The 17487-nt window shown below is 40.3% G+C and overlaps 1 protein-coding gene across 1 annotated transcript in view; it reads right to left on the bottom strand.

Moving 5' to 3' along the window:
• The window catches only part of CCDC6 (coiled-coil domain containing 6), a 48164-nt gene that overhangs the window by 26311 nt on the left and 4366 nt on the right, over positions 1–17487 (bottom strand). Inside the window, exon 2 of the mRNA XM_052678185.1 lies at positions 4106–4255. Within this exon, the coding sequence (XP_052534145.1) occupies positions 4106–4255 (150 nt within the window). The remainder of the gene's footprint in view (positions 1–4105; positions 4256–17487) is intronic.

Below are 17487 nucleotides of genomic sequence, written 5' to 3'. Positions count from 1 at the left end.
TAATTGAATGGTTAGGAAATCTTGTTACATTGTCTAGTCAGAAAAGAAGCCATTTCCTTTTTGTGTGAGAAAACGCAGGGCTACTAAGAAAGATTTTCATTAGAAAAAAAAGGTTGCATTTAGAGTTTTAAATCAAAATACTGGTTTTGTTTTTAAGAATCAAAAGTTTAAGACTGAAGACAGCCAAAGCACACACAGAACAGGCAGGGTGCAGATGCCCACCTAGCACCAGGTGCTTGTGCCTAGCTACAAATTAAAACCAAAGTCAGTTGCTGCAATCAGCTTATATTTAGTTAGCTGAATAAACTGTGCAAAAAGGCACAGTGCCAAAATCTCAGCCTAGAGCCAGATGCTGCTAAAATGAAATTAGGAACTGGGAGCATTAGCAGGCACCCCAGAGAGCCAGGCTGCTGTTATGGCCCTATGAAGGTACCTGAAACCAACCTAACAAGTTCTATTTCTTGATCTCACATCCTGTATATAACTGCAGTTGTCATATTACTTAAATTAAATTGAGTTGCAATAGCACAATATTGCTTGTTAAATCATTATTTTTTTAAGGTTTGCATGGAATTTGCATCACATGGAAACTGATAATGCTTACTTGTTGGATGTGTAGCTGCTGTGTAGCATCTACTAAACCTATCTTGGGAGCAGGAACTGCGGCCAGAGGATCACTCCAGCTGAGCAGAAGGCTAATAAGTCAAGTTAGAAGAGATCTACTGCAGCAATATTTTCTATTCGGGTTTAATCCTAAGTACACCAGGAAGTGAAATAACTATTATTCAAAGCAGGAAGAAAACAGTGATAGCCTTCTCAAAACACATCTCAGTGATCACTCACACTTGGGTAAAATCCTCCTTTGCTTTCATTGCTTTTGATCAGAAAACAAAAGGAACCACCACAAAAAAGTGAATGCTGAAACCCTAAGACTGAAACAATGAGAGAGTATTCAATGGTAACACATGGATAAAGACTTTACTCAGAAAAAGAAGCAAAAATTTTCAAACTTTTACATTGTATGTAATGGTAGTAACAACTGTTTCCATATACACCTAAAACTGCTAACTGAGGAGAAGCAAAATAGGAGTTAGATTGAATCACCTTCGCAATGTCTTTCTTACAGACCTTGAAGTGCCCATGAAAGTCGTAGGAGAGATACGGTATGCATTTACACAAGATCAAAAATGGACTTAGGTTAACAGAGACAGCAAATACTTTGAAGTGAGAAGTAGAGCTTTAAACAGAAAGCTTAGCAGCAACAAGAGTGCATGCATTAGTTCAGGTAAGTCATAAACAACTATAGTAATATTCTATTCTCCCTACAAAGATGATTCCTGATGCAACATAGGATGACATCTGCCATAATATTTTACCATACTGCCTTGTGCCTTTAAAAAAAATGCTTGAAGTTCCCTTTCCAAATAAAACCCAGCAAACAAATATCCCTCAGACTACAACCTCGTACACTGAACGCTTCCTTTTTACTGTGTCAGCCTTCAAAATTTGTCCAATTCCTCTTCCACTGTATGCTGAAAGCCCTTTTCATTAACAAACCTGCACCATCAGCATGCCTCCTCTTTAATCCAGATGAACATCAAATCCATGATAGATGAGTTTACTCTGATAATTCAGCACTGCTTTTATTTATTTGCATCCTCAGGCTGAAGCATGGTATATTGAGAGCAGGAAGGAAATACCTTATGTCAACAGACTTACAACTTTTGAAAGCATTGCCAAGAATCAGACTTTCACAGGGTACCTTTCATTATAGCTTCCCATTTACTTAATTCACCCTTAATTCAGCTATTATCTTTGGAAGTCACAACATTTTCATTTCAAGGACAGGTACTTAAGAATCACTTGCACTTTCAAAATAAAAGACACAGAAAAAAAATCGATATTTGATTTTGAAAAGGACTGCTAGACAATGTGCAGAATAATGGACTTCATAAATTAAAGCAATATTAAAAATTAATTACTCTTCTAAGCAGGCTTTTCACAACAGATGTGATTTTACTTTCTTAAATCTCAAAACTACAACTCAACAACCCATGTGCACAGCTGAAGGAGTAGATTTCCCATCAAAACACTTGTAGTGATACTCTGCCAAACATTACTACCATTCTCCAGTGATTAGGAATTGACAGTTCTACAAAAATAATTATGCCAAACTTTCCAGAGATGTAGCCTGGTAAATGACAATAAGGAGTACACACATGGAAAAGTGTAGTGGATTTATATAGAGCTTATTAAAACTTCACAAGGAATAAGTGTAATGGATAGCTTTTGTTTACGCCAAAATATCTATTAAGATGGATATATGGATGTTCTCCCTCATCTCTGCTGCACTTCATTTAGAAAATCAAAAATTGTGTTAATCCAAGGAAAATTAACAGGTAAAAGAATACATTTACCTATTAGGCTTGTAAAGTCAGTAAAAGCTAATGCCACACAGTTATAAATACACAGCTAGCATCCAGCAATGGTTTGACATCAGAAAGCCTGGCCACAGAAAGACAATAGTATTTTATTGAAAACTCTTTCACACAGAATCAGTCTGGCAGTGAATGCTTCAAATTTGCTTTCCTAGAACAACACTGAAAACCTGATACAGCAGTGTTTTACAGCAGCAGCACACATCATGCTGATCTGGGAAATTCATGTTAGGCTATTAGTGAGGAGCACTGCAGCTGGAACTCTGGCAGACAGCTTTCATATTTAAAGCATGTTAGCACTGTAGGATCTTGGTCCCAATGCTGCTCTGAATGCCATGCATAAGCCCCTACAACAATGAAAAACAAAGGGCTAAAAACCTGCTACCTGCATGCAAAATCACCACATAGGTTCAAAACCCTTCAGCCAAATCAAGTGTAATTCATGCTGTTACTTTTAAAGCATTACTTTGCTTAATACAATATAACAGCATGGCCCCACATAACCTGGTTCTGTAACCAATTTCCACACAGCCCTTTCAATCAGCAGCACTGCTCAATACAGCATTTTCTTTAGTAGAAAGCTTTTTTGATAGTATGTACATCTTCAATTAGAAAAGAACACTAGAGAACTTTTTTTTTTTTAAAGTTGACTTTGAAAGCAAATGTCTTACTCAGAAATGTTCTCATCAGTCCTCAACCAGAGTAATGGGAAACAGTATATATAAGGTAGAGGATATTTAACTTGACAACATACTAGGTGATATTAGGCATTAAACTAAGTCTCAGGAGTTTTCAGCACAGAAGGGGTTCAGATGAATGGGATTAGCTCTAAAGTTGTTCAGAAACAACACATTTCCTAACTGCAGGGCTACACATGCCTCTCAAATCTCCAACTGCAGCATATAAGAAATTGTTACAACATACTGGCAGGTTATTCAAACTCAACTAATTTTTCATGACAAAGCTTGTACAAAATCACGTGAGAAGAGCCATAGTGGACCACACCTAACTTAGTGACCCATCTTCCTCAGAGGCCAAAACCAGGTACTGCACACCTATCAGAACAGGGCAGACGTGTACAGAACTTCCCACAGATACTCACCCACTCTCCACAAATTCGCACGGTGGGTAATCAAAAGGTGTTTCTCTGCCATAAATTGTTCCAGCACCTTAAACTATTTTACTTCCAGCACCTAACACATATTAGAGTTTTCTAGAAAATTCTAGAGAAGCAACTGTTTTGTTAGAAATCTGGCTAAACTCGCAGTTTCCTGGCAACCTTCAAGCATCACTGCACAGTTCTGTATATAAAGTTCAATATTCAGGACTCACTGAAATATCACGTAGTCGAGGGGGAAAAAAAAAAAAAGCATCTATCTCACTCACTTTTAAAATTAACTAACCGTCTTTACGAGTTACATCTACTGCTTTGCATCTCTATAAACTTTTAGGTTCTCAATGTGCATTTCAAGATGTAAATTCCACAATAACATATTAAAAAACAAAAAACATCAAAAGCCAACCCTCACTCACTATACTTCTTTATCAGATGTCAGCTTTACTGCAAATATGACCTGACCACATCCCTGACTGCCCTCACACTAGCAAGAACAAAAACTCAGCCACCGTTTGGCCCTGAGAGAAACACCAGAAAAGGAACCACTTACCTGCATCAGTTTTCTTGAGAGCTCATTAGTGAGAAATTCCTCTTCCTTTTCATAGTTTACCGCAAGTGTTTCTTTTTCTTTCTGCAGAGCCTGAATCTTCTTGAACAGCGTGTTACTGATGAATTCTTCCTCCTGCTCTGCCCTTGCTTGCTGTGAAATAAAGACAAAGTTTTAAGAAAAAAAGGAAGCAACTTTCCACACCAAAAACTACAATTATTCTGTTTGCCTTAATATTCCTTTTCTCCACCCTTCATATTAAAGCTTGTCCGTCCATTCTGGAGAACAGTGAGATGAATGTAGGCCCTGTTACCTCTTCCAGCAGAACAACATCATTCTTCCTTTTTTTTTGTTCCCCATCTTTTAACTTTGGAAACTACACAGATGGTTTAAAGTGGCTTCCCTCAACCAAATGCATGAACTCCTTAGCCTCTTAAAGTTTATAAAAACATTAGCGATTCAGAGATAACCACTTTTACCTTCTCTATTCCTAAAAACAAAATACTGCAGCCACCTCTCTAAATGTTCTCCATTATGAACCAACTCACAGATGTGAGGCATTCAGCACTGTGCCAATTTGCCAGATCCCTTCAGCTGTAGCACTGCTCTCTGAGAGGCACACAGTGTTTGTCTCTCCTGCAGGTACACCTCTGGTGACAGTGACAGGGCCAGAGGGAATGGCTTGGAGCTGCATCAGGGGACAGACAGGCTGGCATTAGGGAAAGGTTCTGCACCAGAGGGCGGTGAGCATGGAACAGGGCAATGAGCACAGCCCCAGGTTGCTGGAGTTCGGTGAGCATTTGGTTGACACTCTCAGACAAAAGGTTCGGATTCTGGATGGTCCCTTTTGGGGCCAGGAGTTGGGCTGCTCCAAAGAAAGACAACTGAACTCCTCCCTCCGCCTCCCCCTTTGCATTCTCTGCTATTCAGGTATTTCCAGATTTTTTATGTACACTTAAGAAACTTCATAAACAGAATATAGTAGTTATCTTTGGATGTCTGCTCTAGAAAACCGCAAAGGGCAACTCATATGGGCAAATGACAGCCCACAGCTACAGATGGGTAAAGCCAACTCCTAATTACACAAGCAATGCATAATTAGCCCAGAAAAACAGAACAACACAAACACAGAATTCCCAAGCCATAACCTTCAACAAATGAGACCACACAGTGTTGAGGAGTTTTCTCTGTCCCTACAACAAAACCCATATCACATGAACTGCAGATCTGTGATTTGCCCTGAGTTTAATAAAATTATACCAGCTTGTAGCTTGCAATACATAAGGATTTGCTTAGTTTTATTTCAGCAAAATTTGACTGTGGAAACTTTAAGAAATAGGATCCAGAAGTATAACTGTTTAACTTGCATAATGTTCTGCCCCAAATGTGGCAGAATAATCATCTCTTTATACATATTGCACAATGGAAAGTGCTCACAGGATTTCATTATGTCAGTGATCTTTTAACTGGAATGATGCATTCCCTAGTAGTCCAAGAGGCAATTACTTAAGCAGAGACACCTTTCATGCCTATGAGAAAATTTACTTACGAAGCATAACCATCTTTAAAGCTGGTGGAATAAAAGGGACAACCATAAATATCCCCAGATCTCCAGTATCATAAAATCTATAGCAGTGGTTTGGAAACTTTTCAATTGAGTCTTCCTTGCTTCAAATCTTCACATCCTTACCAGTGCCTTCTCCCATCTTCATTGCTTTTGTGTCATGGCCCTTACACACTACCTGCTACCAGCTCCCATCTCGCTTGGCACAATCCCAAGATGAGGAAAAAGACAATAATAAGGAAAGAAAAGAAGCTCTGGCACAGTTTATTAGATGAGGTCCTGCTCAGCACCTTCTCTCTAACGTCAGTGCATCTCGCTGGCAGAGAACCACTCTTCCTGCATGTTCATTAAGGGTTATCATTGACCACATCAGGACAACATAAAGATGCCCAAATGCCTGAAAGAAATACTAAATTGTCAGCTTACATATCAGAATGCTACAACACAAGAGATCTGACTAAAATCTCAATAACATCATTATCCCATTATAAATGTAGCTTTACTTTGAGCTACTAACAATCTTATGCCTTCACAGAAATGTCAGAACAGAATAAACAATTCAAACTGCAAAGGTTCATTGTCCTCAAATTGTTAAAATTCATGTATTCTCTTCCAAAGTCATCCCCCTCCTTTGTCTTCATGGCACAGATTTCTACTGCCAGCTTTCTGATGGTTCAAAGACAGTAAAAGGGAGGAAGCAGACCAAGTATATATAGAATTATATTAGAAAGGCCTTGGTTTTAAAGACTCAAGATGCATCTACTTTGATTTCTCTTCGTTTCTAACTTGCATAAAGTCTGTTCTGTCCCAGCTTTGCACCCATCAAAACCTTTGAAATCATATTTCTCAGCTGAACAAACAAGAAGCATACAAATCTAAGTGTGAATGCAAGTTCCAGATATCCATATGTCAAATTAAATACAGTGTCCACTTAAACTACTTGGTGGTCTGCAATTTCAACATTATCTATGAAGTAAAAAAACCACACTAGAGTTATGAAACAAGGTATAAAAAGCACACAGTGTTCCTCTATTTCTTCTAAAGCTACATACTTTCATTCTGAAACTTTCCCTTTATCTTGTTCATCGCTGGAGATAGTTTGGCTGTAACAAAATCCCTCATGTTAATATTGCCTGAAATCTATTAGTCATTTAGCCCACAGTCAAAAACCCACACACTGTTTCCTGCACAGACTGTCACAGTAATATTTTTCTGAACATACATGCACAGTTTCCATACAAATAATCTGACTCTAAATCAGGCATTTGCATTAGAAAACAGCCCCTGATAGAATCAGCAAAAAAATTGAGAAAGAGCACGGAAATCAGAGACAGTGGGTCAGTGAGGGCACAGAGTTCATGATTTCTCTGTTATTCACATTACATTCAACATCCATAAATGCCAAAAGCAATTTACTTCATTCTGTATACCACCTTACAAAACAAATTGCTAAGACACTGAGTGATATAAAATTATAACATTGGATCTGACAGCCTTTAGAAACCTGAAAGGTGCAATCTCCTTGCTGCACAGATCTGCAGATATAACCACGTCCACCTGTCCGCTGTGTCTCAAACTTCAGGTCTGGCTAACTCAGAGGACTGCATGGATGCACCCAGTAAGGGGATATCTGTAATTACTGAAGTCAACAACACACAGATCTACGACAATCATCAAAGACAACCATGTTACTTTGTGAAAATCAAAAATAAAGAGGGGATTTTGACTGCAGTAGCATGCGACATCCCAATTACTAGTAGAGTTGGGGTGTGAAGTGTTATAAAAGATCCGTCCTTCTGACTTTAGTATCCAGCGGACTGTTTTTAAAGGAACTAAGACATATTCTTTTGAAAACTTTACACAGTAACTGAGCACCTTATTAAGAAGACAATCTCATTACAAGTTATTTTTCCACACACTGCGTGTGTGTGGAAGTATAAACTATCAAGAGTTTAGGTCCAAAGTATTTTTATGCTTTCAGTTCTTCCTGTGTATGTATCTCTAGCAGGCCAAGAGCACACACTGCTAGATTCCCCTCTGCCCGCTTGCTTCTAGCTCCCACAGCAGCTTCTGCGCCTGGTGGAATGCTCTCTTTCTGCATCAGAACAGATTCCAACCACTGCTCTAGTGGCAATATTTTATGAACAGCAAAACCCTGGTTTTCTGATGCTTTAACAAAGCCAAATAACAATGACAGCTGACTACACTTCCTTCTCCTCCAAGGTTACCATTTCTCTAAGTTTCACAAATCTTCCCACTACTGCAAAGCAGGGTAAGGAAAAGCAGGTACAACATCACAGCTGAAAGCTATTTCCTAGAGAACACCAGTGCCACATTATCAGTGGTATGACGTGAATGAGACCTTGCATTTTAATTTCAGCTCTTTCTTCAGATGCAGTCTCAGGAATACGTGTTTCATGAATGGCTTGTTGGCCCCATAAAGCCTGAGAGCTAGGTGGCAAAGCACCGTCTGCCTTCGCTAGTGCCTGCAGTAGAGCTGGCACTAAGATTTCAGGGGATCTTGCTGGAGACAGCTTACCAAGCACTGTTCTGATCTAATTCATCCTTGAAGTTTCCCTATCTTTAAAGACAAGGCCCACTACTAACTCTTTATCACTCACCCACGCAGAGCAGTTTCTGCTTGGTGACAGGGACAAAATACAACTGCAGATGGAGCTGAAGAGCAATTCAACCCACTGGCCATACACTCAGAAACTCAATCTTCACTACTGAATATAGCCCAAAAGGTTGGGGCAGCTTCAGGAGGGATATCTCAGTGCAGCACACGGTACACTGAGATAGAATTGCCTCTTCAGAAAGCTGCCTGTCCCAAGATCCTACAAGAAAGCATGAAGTGAACAGGGTGTAAAGAGTAGTAAGGCACAGTGACACAATTTTAGAAATGTAAAATCTTCCCACAAAACATTACCATATTTAGGTTTGCCATTTGTGCTGTAGCACATACTTCTCCTCTAGCACAGTCAACTCAATACAATGCTCTAGCCATGCTTACTGCACTAGTTTAAAATAATACAGAAATCTCCTGGTCTACAAATGCAACAATTATCTCAGTTAAACAATGCTGTTCCTTTACAGGAGAAACTTTCACACTGCAGCCCTTCTGGATTGGAGCTCTTTATCTTACAAGTCCTTCAGCACCTGAAACAACCACACTGCATGCAGCGTGCCTTTCAGACAAGAAGAAACACAAACCACTGCAAACCATGTGCAAGGAAAAGACTGTTTTCAAGAAATGGAAGAAGAATCAGCTCAGAGATGATGGCTCACACTGCTGCAGCTGCTGTGGCTGCCCAGCAACACACTCTATTTGTGGCTCCTGGGGTACAAGGAAGGCCATTGAAGCCCTCCTGTGCCACAGCCAGATACTTCTGCAGCCTTCTGGCTCACTGCTCCCATGGGCACAGCCATGTTCTGCACCTCAAGTTCTGGGTCTGATTTGAGTGTGATTTCCTGTTTTATGTAGGGCAACCCCCCAGATAACTTCCTCACTTTCACTTCAGGCAGAAGAGCAAGTTTGTTTGTTTGTTTTTTCTTTTGCGTTCTTTTTTCTTTCTTTCGCCTTTCATTTTTTTCCTCCTCTTTTCCCATTTAAGTGAAATTTTCAGGAGTAATGGAGCTATTGTGTGTGCTACTTCCAAAACATACAAATGGGAGAGGAAAAAAATGAATCACCATCAGACCTCAACCTACCAGTTTCAACTACTCTAAACATAATATATCCTGCAACATTAACACCACAAACAGAACTGCCTTAAAACAATACTTAGTGTTAAAATACTGTTCCCTTCTCTCTCCCTTTCATCCCCTCTCACCCCTTTTAATAGGACCAGCCAGGCTTTGGCTGAGCTGTGATCAGATGTTTTTAGCTACACAGCACCTATGCAGCCTCATGAGCAACCCTCTCAAAAAACACAATTATATTCAAGGTGAGTACATCCATACTGTGCTTTGGAAAGCTACACAAGAAACAGCTCTTTATACTCAATACCTATATATATATATATATATATATACACACACACACACACACACACCCCTACATTCTAGTCCTCAACACCAACTACCTTCTTGAAGACAGAAGTTCTGTAGTGTTCACGCACACTAAGCCTCTGAGCATTGCAATTCACTCTCTGATGGTGTGCAATTGCATTCCACTTCAGACTTCTACATGCCTAAAATAGCTTCCCTCTGCAGGTTGCTGCTGACCTGTGAGAGTCCCAGCAACTGAAAGACATCAGGTGAAACAAGAAGGTTATGAAAACAGTTGTTCCATAAACATGGTGACACATAAAATTCATGCACTTGGTTCATCACAAAACTTATGAGAAGCTATGTGCAATTCATAATTCATATAGTGCAGTTTTAAAATAATTTTAAAGGCTTTCTTCAGGCATAAAAAATTGGTCTGTTCTCTTTGAGGGAGTTTATTTTGTCAAAATACTGGCTTTAAATAGTTAATTAAAAGGCAGCTCCTAGAAAAGCTACTGTAATAAGAAAATGTCAAGACAGGGTCCAGAAAGCGTATCAACCTTCAAATAACTTTTACCTAGCAGCTTAACCATGATCATGCACTGTTATGCAAAAGTCTTATGTCATTAAAGACTACGTGGGCATAAAGCTCTACAAAGGAAAGGCAGCAGCACATCTGTACAGGTAAACTGTATGTCAATATTTCCTATTTGGAGTGCTTAGGATTAGGAGAGACATATTAGGATTCACCAGAGACATACTGATAGCATGAATTTTTCAATCACTTGGCCATCTCCACGTGGAAGCCCAGCAGACCGTGAGGACGCAACTGTGGTCTCCCATACACAAGAGCTGTAAGCTGAGCCAGCAGAAGCTACAGGCCAAGACAGGAATGACCTAGCAGGAATACACTCTGTTCTGGGAGCATGAAGCTCTGACTGAAGCTCTGCCTTGACAAAGACAACCAATATGGACAGTAAAGTTACACTGTCAAAGCAAACATTGAACCAAAGCCTGAAATCTCCCTACTAACCCTCTACTGATGACTGAAAGGTTTTTGCTTTACTCTCAGACATCTGCTGGTGCTGCCATTTCATTGGTGAAATTTTTGGTAATCTTGTGTGGTAAAGAGCTTTCTAGTTAATCAATAGGTGTAAAGCAAATAGACTACAGAAACACGTGGAACAGGTTTTGCATCTGTTCAGCCTCAGTATAAAAGCTGCTGAAAAATGAAATAAGGACACACATGTACATAGGTGCACAGATCCCCAACCAGACTTGTAGTTGTACTTCAGTCTGCCTGAGTTTTTGAACATGCAGCTGAGTTTTTGAACATGCAGCAGGATGGAGCAATGATGAAATGGTGGAGTGGGGTGAAAGTGATCCAATTGCATGTAGCTAATGTTGGGGCAGACTTGGTCGGTTTTATTTGTTTGGGTTTTTTAAACTTATTTTCCACAGGCTCCATGATCATTTGAACTTCCTTTAGACTTGATCGTCCTTTAGAAATATTTAGACTTCATGTTTGATTTGCATCTAAAATACCCCAGCTAAATGCAATCTGGTTGTGTCAAGCTGTTCAGAAAGCAAAAAACCAACACCAGCTAGAATCCCAGCAATGCCACCACTCGGTAGGACAACTTGGAAGAAATGTAACCCTGCTGCAAACTGGTCCAACTACTCTGAGGCATGAGATGTCCAGGGCACAAAAATATAACTTATCTTATTAGTACTTCTTTGCCTTTTTTTCTACTACTTTTACTACTTACTTTCTACTACTTCACCATTTATCTTTGATGCAGAGAGGTATTAATTACAAAATATACTACATTAATCACAAAATATACTGCTGACCAATTAAAAACTCCTTGTTGCTCACTCCCAAAGTTTCAGTGAAAGAAAAAAGAACAGCAAAAAACAGCAAGGATTCAGAAGAATAGAACAGAAAGAAAGAAAACAAACAGAAGAATAACTGCTAGGTGACTAATTTACTAAGCAGCTTCTTTTCAGTGAGCTATGCACATCTGTGCCATCGGGCACCGACCCATGTTTTAAAACAACACGCTTGTGCACAAAGTGCAAGCGCAGCACACTTTTGTTAGAAGCTGCCAATGCTGCTTCTCTCTGCAGGCACAGGAGTGCAAACAGAGAGGAGAGGCTGAGCAGCCAGCCCCTCTAAATCATCTGTGTCAATCCTACTTCACCTCATAGCTCAGATAAGCCAGGGCAAAGATGCGGATATAAAACAGTTGGTCTTCTTCACTGGAGTAGATAACAGCCAAAGCATTATCCTGTCCCACCCCACTTCTCTAGGCAGACCATACATTGCTACCACAAGCATCTCCCATGCAGTGCCTTCACCATTTTCTTAAAACCTCTGCTGTTGGCTTCTTGGTTTTGCTTTTTATAATGCCAAGTTTCAATACAGCTTACATAGTCATAGGGATGGCCGTGTTCTTCTCCACACTAGCAAGGTGCCTGATAACACAACCAGCCTCTGAAGAGCGCTCCTTTCAAAACCCCCCTTAATTCCTCATGCACACACTGGCTTTCCAGAAAAGCCATAATGTCACCAATGTTAATCACACCTTGTTCCAAATCCACACGTTCACAAAGCTCACATCACATCATCCATCCCACAGTTAATGCATGCTAGCTCTAATTCCAACACAACAAACACGTGTTCAGAACTCTGTGGATTGAGGGTTTTTTTTTCTAAATATTTTGGGTCTCTTACAATACACACACCATAATATATCAAAGTGCAATCACTTTTCAGGCTTTCAAGACAAGAAACAGGTCTTACATAGTGCAGGAGAAGACACTGAGGAAGATGAAGCATCTACATCCTCTGCTCTACCTGTCTATGAGCAGAGGTTTGCAGGATGTAAGAGAATGCACTCATCTTTGAGTATTCACCCCATAAAGAACTGAAAAAGTACATCTAACACAGAGAAATAACCATATGCATTTTTCAGGAAATGCCTACCCATCTTTCATTCCTCAGAGCAGGAACTTTCAGTTAAATATCTCACTTTTAAAAGAAAAAGGAGGTTATGGCAGATCTTGATTCAGCCAGCACTTCAGGGCCTATGAGGGCATTGCTTTTACCTAATGAATGGATTACTCTGCGAAGCTGGCTGCAGAAAACTACTCTTCATTTGTCACAGATGTGAAAAACACACTGTTTGAAGCTCTTGGAAAAGTACTGATAAAAAACTAAATTTTGCAGAAGTCATAATAACTGCTTTTGCTGCTTATTTGGAAGTAAAGGGAAACAAAGTGGCAATCCCTTCGCTACAATCAAAAACAAAGTCCTTTCCACATTTGCTCTAAGTAGAAATGGAACTCCAAGGGACAGGAAGAAACATCGTAAGGGGCTTTTGAATATCAAACTTTATCATGTCTGACTTAATGAGAATCATTTATATCTTTATCCAAAACTGAACTGTATCATTGTGGGAATTATATACATATTTTTTTAATCTTTGTGGTAGGACTTTTAAATGTCATAGAATGACTAAGGTTGGAAAAGACCTCTGAGATTATCCAGTCCAACCACCAACCCATCACCACCGTGTCCGCTAACCCACATCATGGTTAGCATCAACAGCAATAAAGGAACTAAAAATCCTTAGCTTTATGGCAACAAACAGAAACATCACATTCTGAGGCTATTTAGAGAATTAAAACATCTGACCAAAGCTGACAGACAGCTGAAACACTGCGAGGACACTTCGATCTACAGCACAGCTGAGGAGATGCACATCTACTTCTTAAAGCTTACCCCAGCCTGAAAAGCAGATCATATTAACAAGGCCTTATGCCAAGTGTCTCTCCCTCGGTTGTACCACCGGCACCAGCTTAGCTGAAGGAATGCCCTCTTTCCAGGAACTCAGTGGGAGCAACAGAAGACACAAAGATGCAGATGACTCCTGGGAACTGCTAGGACTGCTGCTGTAGGCAACAGTGAGCCTACAATTTTAACAGGAAGTTGAAAAAGTTACAGGCACAGACGTCACAATTCAACACTGATTCAACATTTCTGCAAATTGCTTTAACTTTAACCAAGGAGCCCTTACAACCCCCAGATGTGAGATCTACACATCACTCGTGCTACAGCCTTTCTGACTTAGACATTCGCCTGTTTACTTTGGAATAGTGTACCTCAATGGTCTTGCCTTCGTCATTACTTCTTTTTTCATCCCATGTATTGAAACAGGACCATAACAGTCCCTGTAATTAGAGCTCAGACATTCCCCTGGTCAGCAGGCAGCAGGCCTTGGCTAAAGAAGATGAACTCAAGGCCTTGTTTTGTTGATGCCCCCTGGCTGCTGCACTGGAAGCAATGTATCACAGCAGTATTTTCCCTTACTGATCCATAGGGACTTGTTTTGTATTTTATTTTCTGCCTCTCTTCCAGAACATGTCATTGCCTCATCCACTCCTTCTGTTCAGATATGAAAACCTGTACAAGATGCAGTTTGTACATTTTGTCCCTACCATTCTCCTCCTCCAGATTTTTTTTTTTTCCAAGTAAGACAAAAAAGGATTCACCCCTTGCTCTGCTGCTAAATTCAGTATCTTCCTCCTACCCCCAAGCATAAAAAAGAGCAGCAAACAACTGTTTCTCTCTGCTGCTCTTAGCAAGCGATGCTGCAGTGCATCAGATATGTTCTGCTGACAAATTCTGCTCCTTTGGAAGAGCATTTTCTTACTCCCTATTGCACATTTCAAGAACAGTGAGAAGTTAGCATCATGTCCTTCTGTGGCATCTCACACACTGAGCTCAGTGACGAGCTCTATTTGCAGCATCGTGGATTCACCACTGCAAGCATTCTGTGGCCTTAGAGTTTCTACCTGAAATTTCACCCAAGCACATCTTATAAGTTGCTGTGTGATGACACGATCTTTTGTTGAAATCATTAGCAGCAGCAAATCATTACCTGCTTAACACACCTGTGCTGCACACAGCAGTATTATTTCCCCATGTGACACAAGGAGTGTTAGCACTAACAGTCTGCAGATGAAAATATGCCCCCTGCACACCAACACCCAGGACCGAGTGCTTAGGAACAAACTCCAATATTAACTGAAGCCAATATCAGCAGCAGGAGGAAACAATCAATAAAGACAAGTAAAATGAACTTGCAGGTGAAAGAAAAGCAAAGATCAAGTCACTACTCTAAATGAAAGACATAGTCAGATTTCCTTCACCCTTTGCAATCAGCAATAAAAATCAAACTCTATTACGCTCAAAACTGCAACTAAAATGCAGTGCAGAACTTCCAGGAGTTGAAAATCATTCTACGGTTTTGTCCATAGTAGCTTTTCAAAACTGGGATTAGCAACAGAGCTAGAACCTGGAGAAAAGACCAAAGCCTTACTTACCATTCAAAGCAACAGGTGTGTAGCATATAGGGATATTTGTTTCTGTGAAAACAGACCTGTTAGGTGTACAGTGCAGAAGAAACTAGAAAGCTCCTTCAAAATGCTTCAGTCCTTGAAGATACACTAAGAAAGAAGAGCTGCTAGCCTCAGTAAATGTTCAAACCTGGCAATAAGCTGTGTTTGGAAAAACTCACTACAAACAGTCTGACACAGAACTGAATACCACTTTGATGAGAAGGTTTGTTTAAAAGAACACTGCACACGCACAACAGGAAGCTTACAGAAACAACAAGGACTTTGCATTATTAAAAATTCCCAAATATATTCTCAAATCACAGTTCTTACTTCACTTCCATCCCAAATTAATTCAAACCAATATACCAACACTACTATCGATTGAAGACATTCCACCATTACTCAACAAAGCAACACCAGAAAGTAACGGGTAACGAAGCAGAGCTGTTGTGCAACCTTTCTAGGCAAGCATGACATAGATGGTTATCACAGTTTGGTATCAACCCAATGGCAATACTGAAAACAAACTCACTGTAAAAAGGACAGAAACATTAGGAGAGCTATTTGGCGTGGTTTTATAGGGAACAAGTTCTGGCAGATAAGCAGAGATTTATCTTTCAGCCAAAGCCTATTTCTAATAAAGATTACTGCAAAGGCATAAGACATGTACATGGTGCTCATAAGACTGTATTGAAGACAGCAATGCAATAATCAAAGTACAGGCAGAATTCCAGAGTGGATTACAGACCTTAAAAACACTTGTCGGTGGGAAATGTCTAATGCAATTTCACACCAACACGTACTAAGCACGATGCTGATCAAAACATCGACTGCATATCACTCTTCATTAAGTCATTTCTGACAAACTCCACGAGACTAAAATTGCAAGATGGCTAAAAAAGAGACTCTTTACCAACCCCACAAATAAGGGATTCTCCTCAGAGAATGGACATGGAGAGAAGGGAGCACTGGCCTCACCAGTGATGCTGCAGCAGAGGTACTGCTCCACAAGGTCCTCCAGGCTCCAGCAGAGGAGAACACCTCCACCACCGTGAGCAGCATCGGTGAAACTGATACGGGGAAATAAATGCATGGTGTTACGATCTCTTTGTAAAGAGAGCTAACAGAGCCTCACAAAAATCAAGAACAGAGGAAAACATTCTTTTTGAGACCATGGCACCGCAGTTACAAGCACCAAATCAGGTGGTGCTGCAGCAGTACGAGTCAGGCCTGGAAAAGACATGCGTGTGCTGCTGCAAGTTGTGCTCAGTTAGCTGCAGCACACAACAGTCAGCTCACAGAGCAAGACTGACGATACAAGATGAAAAAATAAAAGCCATCAGTTCCAAATGAAGCTCTCAGAAACAGCTGGGCAAATCTGGAGCAGAAAAACGTGTTCAGCCTCAACCAGTGCATCATACAGCCACAACATATTGATCCAGCACATTGGACTTTCAGCATCTCAGAGCCTGACAGCTTTTTTGAGTTGTGCCAGGAGCTGTGCACAAGGATCAAGCAGCAGCAAGCGGTACCACACCTTCCCATTAGCAGCTTACCAGCACTGCAGCAAACAGCATGGCTTTTATCACCTTAACCTAAGGTTCACGAACAGTAACAAAGTCCATCATGAAGCTTCCTTCTTCCTTTACAGATTTCTGTAGAAGTTCAATTTATTGAGAAGGTGGCAAACACAACATTCAAATACAAGACAGCGGTTTCCTCTGCATCTGCTCTTTCTGAAAAATTTTGGAGTTTCACTGCATATTAATTTGTTCATCTCAGCAAAAATGTTGTCTTCAAGAAGCCAAAAACCAGAACTAAACGATGCTGTTAGATTTGAAAGCTGTGAGAGCACTTTTACACCTACAGAAGTTGCCACAAAACAGCAGAACCCCCTTTTTCACACTTGCAACACCTACTTTAAAGCAAAGCATAAATAACAGACTTTACCTCTGCTAAAACATTCACCTCCTCACTTTCTTGATACACTTTGTACCTTCTAACCACTCTCTTCCCTCTGCCCTTAGCTGAGTACCTTTCAGGTTTGTGTTTTCATACAGCCTGCTCTGCTTTTTCTCCTACCATTCACATTCTGTATTGAAAAAGCATTCTGCTTTGAAACTCTGGTTCCAACTGCAGGAAAGGCAAAAGCTCTCTTTGCAGAGGATTTTCACCAATACAATACACATGAACTTCCCCAAACTACCTCTCCAGGCTGACATTTTCCACAAAGAACCACAGCAGCAGATCACAAACATACACACATCCCACCACATACTTCCTTGAGAACAAAATGCTAAAATCACATCTATTTCCAGCACCTAAATCTGGTTATTTACCGAGAAAACTGTAACAACTCTGCAATACCACAGAAGATTTTGCCAATCTCTAAGTCACAGAAAGCCTGCTTGTTTGCAGGAGATGT

Source organism: Tympanuchus pallidicinctus, unplaced genomic scaffold (genome assembly GCF_026119805.1).
Source record: "Tympanuchus pallidicinctus isolate F22 unplaced genomic scaffold, pur_lepc_1.0 scaffold16, whole genome shotgun sequence".
NCBI lineage: Eukaryota > Metazoa > Chordata > Aves > Galliformes > Phasianidae > Tympanuchus > Tympanuchus pallidicinctus.
This window is presented reverse-complemented; position numbering and strand designations above follow the sequence as displayed.